This window comes from Lipotes vexillifer, unplaced genomic scaffold (genome assembly GCF_000442215.2).
Source record: "Lipotes vexillifer unplaced genomic scaffold, Lipotes_vexillifer_v1.1 scaffold470, whole genome shotgun sequence".
In the NCBI taxonomy this organism is placed as follows: domain Eukaryota; kingdom Metazoa; phylum Chordata; class Mammalia; order Artiodactyla; family Lipotidae; genus Lipotes; species Lipotes vexillifer.
The window spans coordinates 2,075,300-2,087,417 of record NW_006799533.1 but is presented as its reverse complement, the minus strand read 5'-3'; the positions used below and the strand labels follow the sequence as shown (position 1 = coordinate 2,087,417).

Sequence of the window (12,118 nt, the reverse complement as noted above, 5' to 3'; positions counted from 1 at the left end):
CCTCTTCCCCACAGACCACCCCAGCTGCAAAGTTTAAGTGGAAATCCAGGGGCACTGAAAGCGCACCTCACCCTCCGTGTGTGGGTTGGCCCTGAGCCAGTCTCTTCATTGACCTTCTTATGGAACATTGCCTTTCTTTTCCTGTTTTAAGATTCATTTTCTCAAAAACAGAGTTTATTTTTTTCTTAACATTAATCAGTTTTTAACGCCTGAATTTTGCCTTTTAAGCAAGGGACTAGATCTAAACTATGTTATCAAAGTTACTGGACATAAATATCCATTAAATGACATTCCTTTGGTTTGGCCTTTTCATAGTAGTTTAATTGTATGTAAGTGACCTTGTCCACTAAGATTTATATTTTAAAGTGAAGGAAAGCATTTTGCCAAAAACATTCGTTTTTTCCTCTCCTTTGAAACAAAGTTATGTTTTTCTGGATGTGCAAGTGCCTATCTAGCGACATGATTGGGAAACAGAGATTAAGTCCATCTTGAGCACTGAGGGATCTAGATGACCCTTGAGACTCCAATTCTCGACCAGTCCAACCCTTTGTCGAGTGTCCACCACACTCCAGGCTTTGAACCAGGCCCAGGGTCACGAGGTCCGTCCTGTGGCCTAGATGGATCATTTCAGTGCCTCGTGGTAAATCCAGTGACAGGGCTGTGGGGTCCTATTCCAGGAGCTGCGCAGGTGCTCCTACCCGCACGGGTGGAGCCCGGGGACCTTGCAGAGGAAAGGGCTTCTGAGCTGAGAGTTAAGGGATGAGTTGTTGTGAGCCCAGGCTGTGGGAGCAGTGTAAACAAAGGCCCAGGACCTGCATCAGCCTGGTGCTCGGGGCCCACAGGCTGTTTGGAGCTGCCAGAGAACATCAAGTGCACAGCTGCAGTCCTGGAGCCTGAGCTCTTGTCACCGTGAGACACAGATGCTCGTGGCCACAGAGAGAGGCAGCACGCGGTTCGCCACGCACCTCTACCCAGAGAGTCAAGTTTCCCTGCTGCTGAGGCTGGTATCAAAGTTTCTTTTTCTTTGGAAATACCTGGAGTTATTATCCTAAAATGACCCCGGTGACTAATTTTTGAACTTTGTTGGGGGCACAGCCCCTCACTGGAGGCTGTGAGGTGGGGCTGGGGACCACTGCTTGCACAGACTTGGCCTGGATGAGCCTACGGCATACTGATTCCGCTATTCCCCGGGGGCCCAGGTTAGGAGCTCTCCTTTGAAAAAGGACAGGCCTTGACCTGTGGAGGAGGTTGTTCTGGACAGCGGTGGCACTGCGCCCACACGGCCTTCCCGTGAGCAAGCAGGCCACTGCTGCCCTCATTTCCCTCTGGCTTTGAATCGTTCTTGCAAGTAATGGTCATTTCAGTACAATGTGGTAAATGTGATAAATCCTCATCGCAGTGGCACTCGCCACGCGGAAGGGAATGTTTTTCTCAATTCGGCGACAGTAAAAGAGCTCAGGCAGCCACCGCCCTGGAGACCCGACTCTACCGAGCAGGGGCATCCCGACGTCCCACCGCGGGCCTCGGTACTTCCTAGTACTGACACTTGTATTCCATCCACTTGCCTTTATCCTTCAGTGCCCAAGTATCATGTGTCCATAACTTAATTCAGGGACATCCATGTTTTTAGTTTGTAATTTTGCCTTTAAACAAACATTATCCTTTCCACCAAGAAGCCTGTTTAGGCCAAACACAAGAAAGCAGGGTGTAAAATTAGATCTGTCCAACACTGGAATGGGATTCCTCTTTTGTGTTTCTTCTGCCAGGGAATTTTTGAACAGACAGTATGTAGCCCCTTGTCTGTTTATAGTGGAATAGATGTGGAAAGGAGATTAAAAGCCTTGAGTAGAAGTTGAATTCAATGATTGTTCTTAAGATCCCTTCCAATCCGTGATCCTATGATTCCATGACTGTTACTACTAAACTGACCTAACCATTACCAGTGACCCGCCTGCACGTGGCTGACTTCACTCAGGTAAACGGGAGCATATCCCACTGCCTTTGTTTTGTGTCACATCAAGTGAACTGCTTCCTGTATTTTCCCGTCCAGAGCCCAGGAGGTTTGAAAAAGATGGTGAAGGTGCAAGTCAATCATAGTACCATCTCATTAAAAACAAATACCTCAAAATGTTCACCTTCGTGAGTGTACAAAAGTGTATCTGACTTTCTTGGGAGAGAAGGGGAATTGCAGGTCGGCTTAAAGGTTAGTTTTAGAATGTGACTTTGATATTTAGGATCCTTTCTCCTTTTTATCCCCCTTGGTTCTCTGGGAAGCATGAGAGGGTAAACTGTAACACAAAAAGGAGAAATGGTTTGAAAAAAGTATTTCACTTATACACACTTTTTCTTTCATTTAAATGGATGGCTGCCTTATGTTAGTAGCATATGAAGTATGGACCAAAATACTTGTGTCGCTGGTAACCACTGTATACTTACATATTTGTGTTTTACGCCATCTGCTTTTTTTTTCAAATGTACTGTCATTTTGCAGAAGAAAATCTTTATATGAAAAGTCCAAAAACTGTTACTAACTGGACAACCGGGAAGGTGCTAGCCCCACATTCGTGCCTGCCTGCCACTGTCTCCACAACAGGGGACACGGACGCTTCCACCCTGCACGCCCACCAGTCTACAGCCACGTCGGAACCTGGCTGCAGCGGGCGTGTTGCTTTATGGCTGTCTTTTTCTTTCTTTTTGAAATGAGATTCTCCAAGGGGTCAGGCTGAAAATGTAATAAGCCCAAAGCTGGAAGAGATTTCTCAAATGTGGTTCTAGCCAAACCCTGCTGGCATTGCCACGCCCTCTGCCACTAGATTCCCCCAACCAGACCAACCAGTCTTGACATTGACTTCCTGAATGTGATTAGGTGGGAATAAGCAGGGATTTCCCACGATGTTAAATGTCTGTATCCAGTTCTCCATTCAAATGCTGCTGAATGTCGTGAACGTTTCTGAACTCTGCTCACTTTCCCACTGTGCTTCCCGCTAACCGAAATGAATGTGTAGCCATGACCAATGTCAAAGACTCAATGCAAGCTACCGCCACGGTTTAAAATAAATCTCTGTGGAAACCTTCCTGCACCTGTGGTCCTGTCATTGTTGTCGAGCTGTGCCACGTGACACACACGCACTCCAGCAGCCCTGCGTTGGCGTTCACCATGGCTGGCCGAGCAGACCTTTTTATTTTCTTATCTTCCTTTCACACAAGGCTGCTTTACCTGTGGCTGATAAACTTTCCAAATGAAGGAGAGAGGACTCCTCAGGAAAAATACAGCCAGGAAAAGCCTTCGTAAAAACTCATGAGGCCCATTTTACAGATAAGAAGTGGGAAGAAGTCGATGACTTGCACGCTGTCAAAGGGCCGGTGGGAGGGGCGGCCGGGTTGCCCCTCCTCCATCCAGCCTGCCCGTGCCCGCCCGGCCCCGCCCACACCCAGCACCGCGGCAGCCCCCAGTGTCCTCCTTCAGGAAAGGAGAGATTCATACCCCGGGGGGCCGCTGCTCACTGATCTTCCAGGCGGACTCACCAGAAAGCCCCTTCCTAGGGGATCCTCGGCTGACAGCCTGGACCTGAGCACCTCAGGCACCTCTGAAGGCCCCGCACCGCGGGACTGGTTGAGCGGTGCCCAGCTGGGTCCTCCTCCGTGGGCGATGCATTACGTTTACTTCGCCGGTGAACATCCAGAACGTGTATGGAGCTATCCTAAATCTGTTCACCGATTTTGTTACAACTTTCCCCAGCGTCACTAAGACATAAAATGCAAATAGCTTAGAAGTTTTACCAAACAGTAGCACCGGAATGCCAGGTGCCTAATTCAAGCCATTTTTTTTTTAACACCTTTATTGGAGTACAATTGCTTTACAATGGTGTGTTAGTTTCTGCTTTATAACAAAGTGAATCAGTTACACATATACATATATCCCCATATCCCCTCCCTCTTGCGTCTCCCTCCCCACCCTCCCTATCCCACCCCTCTAGGTGGTCACAAAGCAGGAGCTGATCTCCCAGTGCAGTGCTGCTGCTTCCCACTAGCTAGCTACTTTACTTTGGTAGTGTGTGTATGTCCATGCCACTTCTAATCGTAACAAATGTAAATAAACCAGGCCATGGCATCTTCAGAAAAAAAACCACATCCTCAAAGGAGAAATTTACACGGGAAAAGGATACTGCGGAACAGGCAGATTCCCCCGTTCCCGGCCCCAGTCGTATTTACTTTAAAATAAAAGCTCCCATTCTGTGTGGCTCCTCATTGCTACAGGGGGTAACCTTTAGGGGGATTTTTTTTTTTCCCCCGTGAGTTTTAGCACACTTGTCAGCTAAATGCTGATGTTAATAGCTAACAAACATATATCAAGTCTTTACGATGCACCAAGCGTTCTTCTAAGTGCATTACTAGTAGTTCACTGAATCGTTAAAACCACCCCTTGAGGTAGGTAGCACTACAGTCTCCACTGACAGGGAAAATGAGGCCCCCAGAGGGTAAGTAACCCACCTGTGGTCCCACAGTGAGGAGATGGTGGGTCACGGCTTCAATACTAGGCTTTGTATAAAGAACGGGACTGATTTCTATGACTGCAGAAGGAGAGGAAGCCAGCTCAGACCCCAGCAGTGGAATATGGGCCAATCTACGGGGACGTCTAGACGTGGGGTCTGTGTACTGGTCTACCCCTGGGCCACACCTTCCCATATTTTCGGAGGCGGTTCCAGCCCCGCGTTGGGTCTGGCCTGGCCTATTTAAATCTCTGAGCTAGCTCTTCCAGGATTTCAATTAGTTTCTCCTCTTCAGCCGGTGAGGACGATGTCCTAGCAAAAGGCAAATGTGTGGGCACTGGTTTCCGGTCTAAAAGTGAGAGGGAAGAACAAAGGTGTGAGCAGCGAGGCAGCGTGGGTGAGCCTCTGCCCGCCACTTGGGCCCCGGGTCAGTCATGTCACGGACATCTGCCGGGGAGGGGCCCACACGAGACGGAGTTAGATGCCACACCTGCCTTCAAGGGTCCCCACAGACGATGAGGTGCTACAGAAGGGAGACCGAGTTGGGGAGGACAGGTGTCGGGCTGGGTTTTGAGGGACTCCACCGGGCTGGGGGGAGGGTCCTCAGGCCTGGGTGCTGGTGGGGGTGGGGTTGGGGTTTGGGCTTGGGGAGTGTGGAGTGTTTTGAGAACTGGCAGGTGGTGGCCGGAGGAGAAGGTACGGCCAGGCCCCCAGTCGCCACAGGGTCACCAGAGCTCCATCATGGCTCAGGCAAAGGCGGCCACATCCCTGGTGGGGAAAGAGGCGGAAGGCCCTGGCCTCCAGCATCCGCCCTCAGCATGCCTCCTCTCAGACTGCCCGTCGGGATGCTGCCCAGGTTGGGAGCAAACCCTCAACAGATAACTGCCCCCGGAAGCAGAAAGAAGAGACTCATTCCCTTTGCACTGCTGCTTGGACAGCTCCCATCCCCGGGCCTTCGGAGAGGGAGCTTTCATCTCCACGGTGCCCACAGGGCCCGGCCTCGCCCAAGACTCAGAACAAGGATGACAACCCGAGGATTTCATCCTCAGGGGACCCACTGAGTTCAGAAAGGTGGATGGAAAAAGCGGGTGGTGCGAAGTTAGAAGTGAGGCCCTTCACAAAGCGCCCCGACAGGCGAAGGAGCCGCCCTGCCAAGGCAGGCCGGGCACAATCACGGGGAAGGGGAACCCGAGCTGCACAGAGAGGAGGGTCGGGGGCGCCTTCACACCCAGGGAGGAAGTCACCTTGGAAGAAGCGGCCGCTGGGCCGCACGGCGGCAGTCGGGGCGAGGGCCAGCCACAGCACGGTGTCCGCGCCCTGGGCCTCAGAGCGCAGCCTGGCCCCCAGCCTGGCATGGAACCCGGGCATCGACGACCGCACGCCTGCAGGGGCAGGGGAGGCGCGGACAGGGTGGTGAGGACAGTATCCTCAAGCCAGGACGCTGCCCGCGCTTGGCTTCTTCCAATGACAACGACGATGAAATGGAAAAGGACCACAGACTGCCCCCTTTCCACTTCGACACAGCATTCCTCCAGGCTGTTCAGGTTTCACACAGCCTTGTCACAAAGCCCCTGAGGTGTCACCCTGTGGCCTGGGAGGGAAGTGCTGCTCACCAGAGCCCCGAGTGGTCCCGTGTCCCCTGGGCCCCGGGCGCCCAGACCAGCCCCGTCCCCTGGAAGCAAAATCTCCGGCACCTCCCCACTTTCTATCCTAAGAAAGGAGGGTCACACTGAGGCCGAGAGGGGATCAGACTCCCGCTTCCTGGGTGAACCATCTCTCGCCAAGCATTCTGACCTCTCCGAGCATCCTGGCTGATGGTTCCTCGGGCTGCACTAGTGTTCCCTGCTTTTTAGGGAGGAGTGTAGTAAGAAGGGGAGGGGCTTCGTCCTTCCTCTGCCAAAGCTCCTCTAACTCGTCCTCCCCCGGCCCCCCACACCCGGCTACACAGAGGTTCCCCTCCTGGTGTCGCCTCCCCAGGGCCCCCGTCCTCACCACGGGAGGCCCAGCCCCCCCCTGCCCACAGACCTCGGGGAACACACTGTCCCAACAGTGAGCACACTGAGAAACAAAACTGTTCTCTCATGAAGCCAAGGAAAGAAAAGGCAGAGAAAACAAGGTCTGAAAGCCGTAATGAGATCAGAGGATTTCAGAGAGAGAAAGCATCATCTAATCTAAGGCCCTCATTTTTTATATTAAAAACAATTTTTTTTTTCCTTTCACAGAAACAGTACTTGCTAATTGTGGAAAAATTAGGAAATACTGATGAGCAAAGAGAAGGAATTTGAATCCTTCTGTCACAGCACTCGGGGAGGACAAGTGTCCCCGGGCTCAGGGCCCCGCCCAGCCCTCCCTCGGGCTTCTGTGTCCCGAGACAGGCCATCTGCACCCGAGAGGCCCAGTCGTTGCCCTGTGACCTGTGGACAATAGAGGGCAAACTGCACCTTGACCCAGATGGTGGATCCAGGGGGTGGGCTTGGAGCACAGATTTTGCAAGCACACAGGTTGACATGAGGACTGCTGGGGTGATGTCCTTGGGAGGATGACAGGCTGGCTGCCCTCGCACGGCCTGATGGAGCTACCTGGTCAGGCAGGGCTAGGCATGTCTCCCATCCGGAAGCGACAAGCAGCAGCCACCCTCTCGCAACACCCCTGGCCTGAGTCCCTCCCGGTGTGCTTGGCTGAGGACACCCCCTCTGCGTTTAAAACAGGAGGCTGCCAGACGTCCTCAGATCCGTGCCCCAGAGGGCTGGTCTGCACCAGCTCTCTCCGCCAGGTCTCCACGGGATGCTGCGTGGCACCAACATACGCCTTCTTCCATGGGGATATGGGTGTAGCAAAAATAAACCCCTAAGGCACGTACAGTCTGGGTGACTGATACCTTCATTTAATGGTATAGCGCAGTTTTCCTTGCCCATAGACATTTCTCCCCAGCAGTTTTCAGGGCTGAACAGATTTCTTGTACAGGTGCTCCATAACTTATGAACTCACTCTCCTAGCACGAGTACTGTGATGAGCAACCTCATTTTCCACATCTCTCATTATTTCTTAGGATGAATTCCAAGGATGTATATACAAATGTTAAGGCTTCTGCTCAACCGGCTTTCAGAAAGGACGACAGCACGTATACGAGAGAGCCTGCTTCCCACGACACTGTGGCCGGGCCCAGCCGGGCCATCCTGGCCCCCCTATGCCTCAGTTTCCCCATCTGGAAATGGGCATGATGCTAGTGCCCACCGCAGCGGGGCTGTGAGGACACACGGGTCAGTTTCCAGACATGGCTGTGAGCAGCTCTGGGCTCTCAAGTGTCCTGGGGGTGCTGCTGTGCTGCTGTTTTCGGTGCCCTTTTCGGGGGAGGAGGAAAGAGCTACAGAGCCCACGTGATTTACCCGAGGCCACGGAGTTGGGAGGGACAGATCCCGAGGAGAGCTCTGCTCTCCCTCCCTGCTGCTCCAACGCGCTTCCAGAAAATTCCACTTGTCTTCTTCGTGATTGTTACTGACCTGTGTGCATCACTACTTCTAGGAACCCGGGCGGCGGCGAGGTGGCCTGGCCTAGCCCAGCCCCACGTTCCCAGTGTCTCCCGTTGACTTCCCTCGGTCCCCCTCGCCCCCCTCGGTTCGGTTCACTCCTCTCCGACACTCAGGGTGCACTGGCTCCGCCCGTCCCGAGGGAGGGGCCCCCAGCCGCACCCCACCCCAGGGCCGCCCCCTCTCTCCGCCACGCGCGGGGGCGGATTAACAGCAGCTCCGCCTGTGAGGACCGGCCTGCCCCTCTCAGTGGAAACGAAGCCATTCCTAGTCCTCCTGATACTGGTTTTAGGCCAGTCCGGGGCAGAGTCAGTCCCGCGGCCGCCCAAGATTATCTACCTTTAGATGAAACACAGGCGCCGTGGAAATGAAAGACCTACCTGGGGTGTCGACCCAGCCGGGATGCATGCACGAGAAGTGGACGGCCGGGTGCGCTCGGGCCCACCGCTCCGTCAGGACCACCTGCTGCCTCTGCACGGGGTGGGTGGGGGGCGAGGATGAACAAACGGGAGGAGGGGGCAAGGGGGCCCCTACCCTGCCTCGCCCGCCCCCCAATGTGAGATTTCACCTTGCTCTAGAATGTCTCTCTACCCCACAAGCTCTGGCTACCACCCAGGCCTGCGTCCCGGCCCCTCCGTTTGAGATGCAAACAGACCAGCACCGGAAATGAGGGAACGCCAACGCCGCACGCTGCCCGGGGGCTTCCCCCGCCCCTCCCCCCCGGAAATGACACCCAGAGAGTCCTCTTTCCTAGTTGCTTGTGTTGCGGTGTTCGTTGCTGGGCCCCGCTCACTGTGTCCCCTGGCCGCCGGCACTGAGAGGGTGTCCGTGGACATGTGAAGGAACTCCTGCCTTGGAGTGTAGGACGCGTACTGGGGATGCTTAGAGAACACAGCTGTTGCAAATTCCCTAAAAAATCAAGTACCCCCCCCACCACTTGAGCCTCAGCTGCAGGGAGACTACTGCCCAATCCCAGGGCACTTTGATTACGTTTTGCAAAGAGCTCCATCTGGGCCTCATTTACGGTGTGAGTGGTTTGTTCCCATGTTCCCTGGAAAAACTGTCAAGAATTATGGTTCCTTCAATTGTCAGGATTGAGTCATGAGAAGTAATCCACCAGGAGCTGGCCTGGGGCTCGGTGAGGGAAAGCGGGGCAGAGCCAGGGCGCAGGGGGGGCGGGTCGGACAGAGGCAGACCACACCAACAGGAGGGACAGCTGGTGGGCACTGGCAGCTTCATAAACGACGAGGGAGCCCACCCAAGTAATGAACTGAGGGGCCAGAACCATAAATGTGGAAGGTATATAGCCGGCTTCTAAAAACAGCTGTGATGAGCTGCTGTATGGCGGCGTGACTACACTTTCTGTTAAGATCGGGCATGAGATCTGGACCCCTGCCCTTTCCTTTCGGAATTGGATGCACATGCCCTTCAAAGGGAGCCCGGAAACCCAGCGTTGTTCCAGGGGCATATGTCCAGCCAGTGAGCAGGGGCTGCCCAGGGAGAGAGGAGTGACTTCCTGGGTCCATATTCCCTCTGAGCCGAGCCGGGCGAGGAACCCCTGCTGGGCTCCTGCTGTGGCGGCCACCGGCTCTCACCATGCTCTTTGTGGGTCTAGGAAACCAGGGAAGAGAGGTGGCGGCCTTTGTGGCTCTTCCTAGGGGCGAGCTGAAGCCCCCCAGCCCCACCCTGGTCCAGGCAGAGCTGGGCTGGGCCGGGCTCCTGATTGAGAAGAGGGTTCTCTCTCCACTGGGGAACATTCAGCTGCTGCTGGGAATTACTAAGATCCAAATTACCGTGAATCCCAGAATTAGCCTTCCTTGGAAAAGCAGCCAGGTGGCAGCCTTGAGAAACTCCCCTCACTCACTTTGTTTTGTGCATAGACCATGGTGCCATCGAATGCTGCCCTTTCTGACTGTAGGTCATCGGCATTCAGTTTCTGAACCAACATTCCTCCGGAGGAGACTGTTATCTGCAATAAATATAATGGAGAGATATGTACAGAAAACTTCATAATACCCTCCCATTCCTCTTCTCTGTCAAGCAGCGTATTGGTTTCTTGTTGCTACTGCAACAAATGACCACAAACTTAGTGGCTTATAAAGTCGCAGATGAATTCCCCCACTGGAAGCTCTGGAAGTCAGAAGTCTGAAATGGGTCTTATGGGGCTAAAATCAAGGTGTCAGCAGAGCTGCATTCCTTCTGGCAGTTTTAGGGGGGGATCCGTTCCTTCCCTTCTCCGGCTTCTAGAGGCCACTCGCATGCCTTGGTTGGTGGCTGCAGCATGCCGACCGCCTCTACTTCCACTGTCAAGTCTCCTCTGACTCTGGCCCTCTTCTTAGGACCCCTGTGACTACACTGGCCCAGCTGGGTAATCCACGATACCCTCCCCATCTCAATACCCTTAACTTAATCACACCTGCAGAGTCCCCTTGGCCACGTCAAGGTGACATTCACAGGTGCCAGGAACTAGGACCTGGACCTCTCGGATCAGGGGAGGTCATTTTTCTGGCCCTCACAGCAGAGAGAATGCAGCCTGCATTAACTGCCTTCCTCCCGACTTCTCTGATTTTGATCACTGTAACCCCTCCCCTTTGAGCGGCAGCTTCTCCAGGAAGTGCACCCACCCACCCACTGCTGACTGCCTTCCCCGGCTGCCCCTGCTCTTCAGAAGCCCCCCTTTCTGAAGGCTTTGCCAACTCCCAGATGACACTGGGGGAGAGCCTACAGTGAGGGCTGGGGCTTTGCACAGCTCTGCCTCCCTTTTGGCAGGGGACTCGTTGGTTGTGTATGGGCAGCAGCCACCCAGCCGCGGCAAGAGGCAGGAGCAGGGGGGGGGTGGAGGGCCCCTGAGAGCAGGGCAGGGGGCGGGCAGGATCGACAGCCGGCTCCCAGGAAGTCTCGACTGCCAGAACAAGCATTCTGGAATCCCAGGCCACGCCTACAAGCCCCTCAAGGATGTGTGTCCTGAGGACAAAGCCGCAGGCTGGCCCTCACCTTGACCTGGATCCCTCCCCGCTTCACTGGCCCCTCGCTAGACCCACCTGGATGCCGTCTGGGCTGGCACACCGCTGCTGGATCTCAGATTATCAAACAGAAGGCTAATGGATCCGGGGACAGAATTTGGCTCCCCTATGGACGTGGACAGCATGGCCCCCTCGGGACAGTTGGGGCAACAAACGTAGGACCACTGATTTCCCATCAGGAGCAAAGTCATTTACTTACAAAACATCCCCAAAGTCAACTCACCACTCTGGGGTCATGTTCTTTCTCCAAGACGGGGATTAGGGCAGTCGTGAGAACATACACACCTGGGGAGGCACAGAGCATTCATGAGGGGGCATGGGGCCATCTGGTGCCACGGGACCCCTCCTCTCAGGTGGCCACGGGGTGGTGGTGAGGTGGCACCGTTTACCTGCATCCTCCGGGTGAGCGGCAAGGGGCTGCCTGAGCTGCGGTCCCCTCCTCTCGGAGGGTTTCTAGTCCGATAGCTGGAACCAGCCCTGTGTTGCTACTACCCACTATCCTGTCCCTTCTCCAGCCTCATGGGGTTTCCTTTCCCCAGGATTGGAACAAAGATGCCTTAGAACCTCAGGGACTGAGACAATAAAATGTCCACACCGGAGGAAGGAAAAAAGCAAACTGCACAACAGTCTGTGATCCCACTTGGCAGAGAAAAAAAATGTATATAGACACATATGTTCATTATGTCTAGAGTGTGCACGGAAAAACACGAACAGGAAATGTGAAATGTAGCAACACTGCTTAGGCCCCAAGGGTGGGATTAAGTAAAGCGTTTGCTTCCTTTGCTGGGCATTTCTGTACGGTTTGAATTTGAATATTTCTACAATGAGCATATAACCTTATGGTTATTTCTGCAATCATAAAAACTATATGTCTAACATTTGTAATGAAATGAGAAAAATATTGTTGAAGTGTATCTGACGTGGAGAGATATTTACAGTACATGGAACGAGACGTTTACAAAACGGCAGGAGGAACAGATTCCGTTTTTGTGAGGAAAGATGTGTCAAAATGAAGAAAACGTATCTGCAAGGATGATATTGTGGTGCACTAAAATGTTCAAAATGCTTCTCTCTGAGT

General features: G+C 53.7%; 1 protein-coding gene across 1 annotated transcript in view; it reads right to left on the bottom strand.

Annotated features, from left to right (window-relative positions):
- Positions 1–4,195: 4,195 nt before the first annotated feature.
- Positions 4,196–12,118, bottom strand: part of DHRS12 (dehydrogenase/reductase 12) — a 37,117-nt gene continuing 29,194 nt past the window's right edge. Inside the window, exons 6-10 of the mRNA XM_007471684.1 lie at positions 11,264–11,325; positions 9,882–9,986; positions 8,398–8,488; positions 5,735–5,872; positions 4,196–4,839 (exon numbers count right to left, since the gene is read on the bottom strand). Coding sequence (XP_007471746.1) covers positions 4,730–4,839; positions 5,735–5,872; positions 8,398–8,488; positions 9,882–9,986; positions 11,264–11,325 — 506 coding nt within the window. The 3' untranslated portion in view covers positions 4,196–4,729. The remainder of the gene's footprint in view (positions 4,840–5,734; positions 5,873–8,397; positions 8,489–9,881; positions 9,987–11,263; positions 11,326–12,118) is intronic.